Source organism: Rhincodon typus, chromosome 10, assembly GCF_021869965.1.
Source record: "Rhincodon typus isolate 14 chromosome 10, sRhiTyp1.1, whole genome shotgun sequence".
NCBI classification, from domain to species: Eukaryota; Metazoa; Chordata; class Chondrichthyes; order Orectolobiformes; family Rhincodontidae; genus Rhincodon; species Rhincodon typus.
In genome coordinates, this window is record NC_063341.1 from 23,183,958 (window position 1) to 23,190,881 (window position 6,924).

Here is a 6,924-nt window from a genome sequence, read left to right on the forward strand (position 1 = left end):
TCCCAGGCCCCAAGAAGACTTTCCACATCAAGCAGATGTTCACCTGCACATCTGCCAATGTGGTATACTGCATCCGCTGTACCCGGTGTGGCTTCCTCTACATCGGGGAAACCAAGCGGAGACTCGGGGACCGCTTTGCAGAACACCTACGCTCGGTTCGCAACAAACAACTGCACCTCCCAGTCGCGAACCATTTCAACTCCCCCTCCCATTCCTCAGACAACATGTCCATCCTGGGCCTCCTGCAGTGCCACAACGATGCCACCCGAAGGTTGCAGGAACAGCAACTCATATTCCGCTTGGGAACCCTGCAGCCCAATGGTATCAATGTGGATTTCACAAGTTTCAAAATCTCCCCTCCCCCTACCGCATCCCAAAACCAGTCCAGCTCGTCCCTGCCTCCCTAACCTGTTCTTCCTCCCACCTATCCCCTCCTCCCACCTCAAGCCGCACCTCCATCTCCTACCGACCAACCTCATCCCGCCCCCTTGACCTGTCCGTCCTCCCTGGACTGACCTATCCCCTTCCTAACTCCCTACCTACACTCACCTTTACTGGCTCCATCCCCGCCTCTTCGACCTGTTTGTTTCCTCTCCACCTATCCTCTCCTCTATCCCTCTTCTATCCGCCTCCCACTCTCTCCCTATTTATTTCAAAACCCCCTTCCCCTCCCCCTTTTCTGATGAAGGGTCTAGGCCCGAAACGTCAGCCTCTCTGCTCCTATGATGCTGCTTGGCCTGCTGTGTTCATCCAGCCCTGCACCTTGTTGTCTCGGATTCTCCGGCATCTGCAGTTCCTACTATCTCTGATTCAAAGTATCTATACACTTTATTCCATCCCTCCTCGGGGAACACTCTTACAATTGACTAGTGTCCCTTTTACCTCTTTCTTCCATTTTTATGGTTTAAAATGTTGCCTTGATGCAGCAGATGAGGATTTACCTGAAGCCATATGAAGTACACTCTGAGAATCTGTGGAAGATCCTGGCCTTCAGCATGATGTGTTCATCACCAATTATCTGTTTAAACCACTTTTGAGCTTAGATCAACATTGGAAGCTTTGTTGGCTGGAAATCTTTGTATTAAACATTCTTGGTAAATTGTCAATTCAGTTGTTAAGGTGTAGTGCAGCTTAGTGTCAGTAAGCGAGCAGGAACATTAATGAACAGTTCAACCTCACAACTTATACAATAGCTACTAGAAGTTATGGTGTTATGACCATCTACAATGAAAACATAATAGAAACCTTCTACTTTCCTCCTTCACTTCTCTCCCAACTGCTGAAATCAAGGATAAACACTCATGCTCAAACTCATTTGTTCCAGAAATCTGATTTGCTTACACCTCTCACTCCCTTCTTTGCCTCTAAAGTCTTAAAGTTTTTGAATCTGTAACTTGGCACTAACCTCTAATTTCACCAATACCTCCTACCCACAACCTTAATTTCTGGCTTTTTGATTTACTTTGACTTCTGTGTTAGGTTGCACTATAGGCTTTAAAGCTTCATTCAAACTCTGGAAGAGAGTGAAATCTACATTGCAGCATAGGATATGCTGGACCCAATGATTTAGGCTGATACTAAACCTTTCCTTAGAATTTCCTAAGTCCTAGAAGCCCAAAAGAATCTAGACTGGAAAAGAAAAGTTAAACAGCAGAGTTGCTCACCTGTGGAGCAAATGCACTCAGGATTTTTTCTTTCCCATGTGGTATAGATAAATTTACATGTCCACCTGACAAATTTGGCTGTGACAGTAACAGATGCCTCCCAGTGTCGTGGCAGTGCGATGGTGAGAAGGACTGTGAAAGTGGAATCGACGAGTTGAATTGTACAGATGGTGAGTGTGAGAAATACCATCTTGTGAACTTTGGTTGAGGCTGTGGCCCTGAACCCTTACCTTGAATCTGCTAGTATTCTATAAATTAATGACTATACATGGAGTATTGAGCCGTACAGAACAGAAGATTCCACATTCTATCTTTGATAGTACTGAAGTAGGCCATCCAAGGAGAAGTTCATCTGGCTCTTGCGCTAAGGAGAAGGTTTTTGCTCTCCGTGATGGCAAGTAGAGGGGGAGCATGTTTTGATGTCTGGTGAGAACAGGGTGAAAGCTTTGATTGGGATACCTTTGGTGGACTGGTTCCAGGAGGGCAGTTAGCAGCTTGGTAAATATCGAACAAGTAACAGTCAGTATGTTTCTGAAGAGCACAAATAGAAAGATATATTTTTTTAATAAAATAAGTTATAGACAATACCTTATCTCTCTCTCTCTCTCTCTCATGTATATATTTACAGCTAAATATTTCCTTGTGACTTTGATCAAGTCTAACAGATGGTTGATTAGCTTGTTGCAGAACTGTTTCACCTCTGAGATGGTTTTTTTGAATGATTCACTGAAAGAAAGTGATTTATTAAATCAATTAGTTTTGCCTAATTGTCTTTCCTATGATTCTGCTGTGCTAATTTACAGGTCCGATTATAATTTCTCTCTCTCTGACATTATTGTGCTTCTCATGGGCTAAGTCCAGAATCACTCAGGAGTCATTAAACTGAGAATTGAGATGCAGGTGCTCATGTGTGACTGATGCCAGTGGGACAACAGTTGGCCTCAACAACTGGATGAGCTGATTCAGGAAGGCAATCCTTACTGATTACTATCCAGGGGTTTGTGCTGCAAATTGTTCATGCAGACTCCATGTGAGGAGAGGATTAGACTCAACAGTTCAATAGCTGCCAGCAGTTCTGGTTCAAGCACTCTAGATGAATGTCCCTCTGAGGGAGTGCTTGAGAAAGCATGTGACTGCTGGGCCCATCCTCCAGCATCATTCAATGCATACAGAAGAGGAGAAGAGAAATTTTGAAAGTTGAGTGAGTGTTTGGGGGACAGTCTTTAAGGGGCATAATTTTTGAAAAGCTTCCTTTTTGTGGCATACTAAACTTGATCAAGTTTACTCTCTCTTCTGCCCCTCCTCCTCTCTTTCTCACAATCTCCACCCCCTCCACCCACCCCCAGATCAGAAGACCTGCCCAAACAATGAATTCCAATGTGGCAATGATAAATGCATTGCCATGACGTTTGTGTGTGATGGTGATGACGACTGTGGGGATGGCACAGAGGAGCAGCACTGTCTTCCGTCTACCTGTGGACCCCATGAGTTCCAATGCAACAACTCCATGTGCATCCCCTTGCTGTGGGCCTGTGACAATGACCCTGACTGCCCCGACAGATCGGATGAGAGTGTGGAGAGATGTGGCCACAAGGTAGTGCCTGCAAATGCCTGCTCAGCAAATGAATTTCAATGCAACAACGGCGAGTGCATCCACCTGAACTGGAAATGTGATGGAGGCATAGACTGCAAAGACAAATCGGACGAAACTGGCTGCCGTAGGTTTTCTCTTACATTTAGCAAAATATGTCTGCTCGAAAGCATTCTGTAGCTTTATATTTAACTTGCATTTAGTGAGATGGGTGAGTAATTATTTCCTATTTATGTTGAAAGGGAGTTTTACAATGGTAGTGACCTGTAGAACCTATTGCAGAAAGAACTGTAGGCTTTCAAGAAGGAAGGTTTTGAGAAAAGTATGATGAGCCTGCATTTGTATGAAACCTAAGCCATAGTAAAGCATCCCAAGATATTCAATTTGAATATTATCAATCAACATTTAACACTGCACCATGTAAGGAGATATTAGGATAAGTGATCAAAAGCTTGATCAACAAAGTAACAGCTAAGGAGTGCATTATGCAGAAAAGAAAGCAGTTGAGCAGCTTAGGGATGAGAGTCCATTGATTTGGTCCCAGATAACTGAAGAATGACTGCCATTAGTGCAATGGTTAATTTGGGGAGGTCAGAGTTCGAGAAACACAGATCTCAGAAGGTTGTAGGTTTGGAAGAGGTTGCAGAGATGGGGAGGGTCAAAGCCAAGGTGGGTTTGCTTCAGTGCTATTAGACTGGAAGCTATTTGAGGCCAAACAAGTATAATTGCTGGGTGAATGGGAATTGGTGCTGGTGATGATGAGGGCAGCAGAAATTTAGATGAGTTCTAGTTTATAAGAGAGCTTAATGTTGAAAGCTGGCCAAGATAGCACTTGTATAGGCAAATCTAGAGCTCTCAAAGGTGTGAATAAGGGTTTCTGCAGCAAATAAATTGAAGTAGAAGCAGATACTGGTGGCTTTTGGGGTTTAGGCAGAGAGTCATGGTGATGTGGCAGATGTGGGATTGGGTGTTCATTTTGGGATTAAATAGGATATGAGCATTACAAATCTTCAAGTCCAGCCTCAAGACAGTGGACTAAGAAAGGCATGGAACCAGTGATTAGCAATTTGTGTTTGAGGCAGGGACTAAAAACAATATCTACTCTTCCAGGACTGATATCAGACAAGTACTTATTAAGGTGATAGAGTGATTGTGAGAGATTGTGATGATGTAGAACTAGCTTTTGCATTAGCACAGATTTGCAACCTAATATTGTCCTTTTCGATAATATTGCTGTGGGGACAGTATGTCAAGAGGGAAGCTGTTCACCTCATCGAGCTCATGCCAACTTTCCGAAGAGCAATTTGTTCTATTCCATTCCTCTGCTCTTATATCTGCAGCTTTGCAAGTTTATTTCTTTTGCTATTAAATGTCCATTCAATTCACATTTCAAATCATACGTTGTCACCTAGGCAACAAGTTTGAGGTCATAATTACTCATTGGGTTGAAGCAAAATTCTTTTTATCCCTTCCAACCCTGTACTTTTTGTCCAAAATGCTAAGTCTGTGTCCCTAATCCTTGTGCCATCAGCTAAAGGCAAGAGATTTCCTTGTTAACTTTTCTAAGCCTGTAGTAATTAAGTACAATTTTTTCATTAAATCTCCCTTCAATCTCCTTCAGCTCAGAGCTGATGAGATGAAGTCTAAGTTGTGGATATTGTGAGACATCGGGAAGTGGGAGAGGTACTTGGACACTGTTTCAGGAGCCAGTCACAGCCCTTAGATAAATAATCCCATCAAACTTGATCTGTAGTCAAGGACAGGAGTGTGTGATTTTGATTGAGGCAGGTACAGAATCCAAAACTTAGCTTTGGAGGAACTTTAGCCAGTGCCCTTGTCCAATAGGAATGAGGTTTTAATGAGTGTACAGACTGCATGGATGATGAGCAAATTGACTGCAGCATCATTGTTCAGAGTGCCTGTCAAGTTGTCGGGGTGGAGGTGGGGTGGTAGATGAAAGGAAATGTAAGAGTAAAAGGGGACAGTATGGTTAGGGGAATAGATATTGCTGCCTACCTGGTGCCAAGGTTCAAGACATCTCTTCTGGGAGGAGAATGGAAGTAGGAGTGCGAGGTTCCACTTGTTATAGTCCAAGTATTTTTTTTTCTTTATTCATTCGTGGGATCAGGGCATCGCTGGCTAGGACAGAATTTATTGTCTATCCCTAATTGCCCAGATGGCAGTTCAGAGTCAACCACATTGCTGTGGGTCTGGAGTCACATGTAGGCCAGACCAGGTAAGGATGGCAGGTTCCTTCCCTAAAGGACACAAGTCAACCAGATGGGTTTTTCTGACAATAGGCAATGGATTCATGATGTCAGATATTTATTGAATTCAAACTCCACCATCTGACGTGGCAGGATTTGAATCCAGGTTTCCACAACATTACCTGGGTCTCTGGATTAACAGCCCAGCAATAATACCACTAGGCTATTGCCTCCCCAGTATGTATGTACCAATGACATAGGTAGGATAAGGTCAGAAATCACACAACATCAGGTTATAGTCCAACAGGTTTATTTGAAAACACAAGCTTTCAAAGCCTCACTCCTCCTTCAGATGTTAGTGAGAGTGGTAGCATCAGACACAGAATTTATCAGTAAAGATCAAAGGATCACACCCGGGATCCCCGGGATTTACATGGCAGATGGAGTTTAATGTAGGGAAGTGTGTGCTCATACAATCGAAAGGCAGACTGTTATTTAAATGGAGAAAGACTCCAATAAAGTGCAACGTAGGGAGACCCAGGTGACCTGTGCATGAAATAAAATGTTGTGACATCCTGGACCCTGGCACCAGGCAGGCAATATATTGTCCTGGAGTAACATTGACAGTCACTGAACCACCTGTCTATTTCCCCCCTTAATGAATCCCTTATCCCTATTGCACTTCTAAAACAACAGCTAATGCTGAGCCTCTTGCAGTCGTAGCTCTGACCGTACTCGCCTGAGGTACCAGTGCCCTTACCCGTTTCCAAAATAGAAAACTGATTTATGAGCAGGATGCCAGGGGCTCCTGTACTATCTGCTGGTTTCTCTTGGACTGTCTGGTGGTCACGCATTTCCTTCCTTCCTCCAGGCTGCAGTGTGGCCACCTCTCCGAATGTGCTATCCGTGTAACTCTCAGCTTTGTGATGTGGTGCAGTGTCTCCAGTCAGCACTCAAGCTCCAAAATCGAGCGCCCATGTTGCTGCAGGTGGATGCACTTCCTGAGTGTATGGTTGTCTAGGATCCTGTCAGTGTCCCTGAGTTTCCAAGTATTACACGTTACACGTTCCACTTGACCAATCTGTGCACCATGTTTTAAACATAAGCTTACTTAGTCTTAAACTTTCTCCTCTTGTGCTAACTTTATTTCCCTTGCCCTACTTTGTTTACCTATATTACTATAATGTATTAGTCCCGCCTTTCACTTTTACTTATTCCTGCTCTGTTTCAGTTAATCCTTCTTCCAATAAACCCACTTTTAAAAATCACACAGTATTCAATGTACCATTTCTTCATGATCTCACCATTTGTTTGTTTCTCCCCAGTCAGTGGTAACCTGAAGCTGCAGCTGTTAAACTGCCTCCAATCTCACTGCGGTACTAATGACCCTACCCCTCAGTATATCCTCTCACTGACCCCTATCTCGCTGCGGTACTAATGATCCTGCCCCTCAGTATATCCT

General features: G+C 43.7%; 1 protein-coding gene across 6 annotated transcripts in view; it reads left to right on the forward strand.

Moving 5' to 3' along the window:
• lrp8 (low density lipoprotein receptor-related protein 8, apolipoprotein e receptor) overlaps positions 1–6,924 on the forward strand; it is a 147,584-nt gene that overhangs the window by 103,579 nt on the left and 37,081 nt on the right. For 3 of the 6 annotated variants that reach the window (XM_048601960.1, XM_048601962.1, XM_048601963.1), the window contains 2 exons: positions 1,712–1,834; positions 3,011–3,382. The exons of 1 other annotated variant lie outside the window; for it this stretch is intronic. In XM_048601960.1, coding sequence (XP_048457917.1) covers positions 1,712–1,834; positions 3,011–3,382 — 495 coding nt within the window. Of the gene's footprint in view, positions 1–1,711; positions 1,835–2,392; positions 2,866–3,010; positions 3,383–6,924 lie in introns of those variants that run through there. 2 more of the 6 variants (XM_048601964.1, XM_048601961.1) reach the window with 2 other exon arrangements.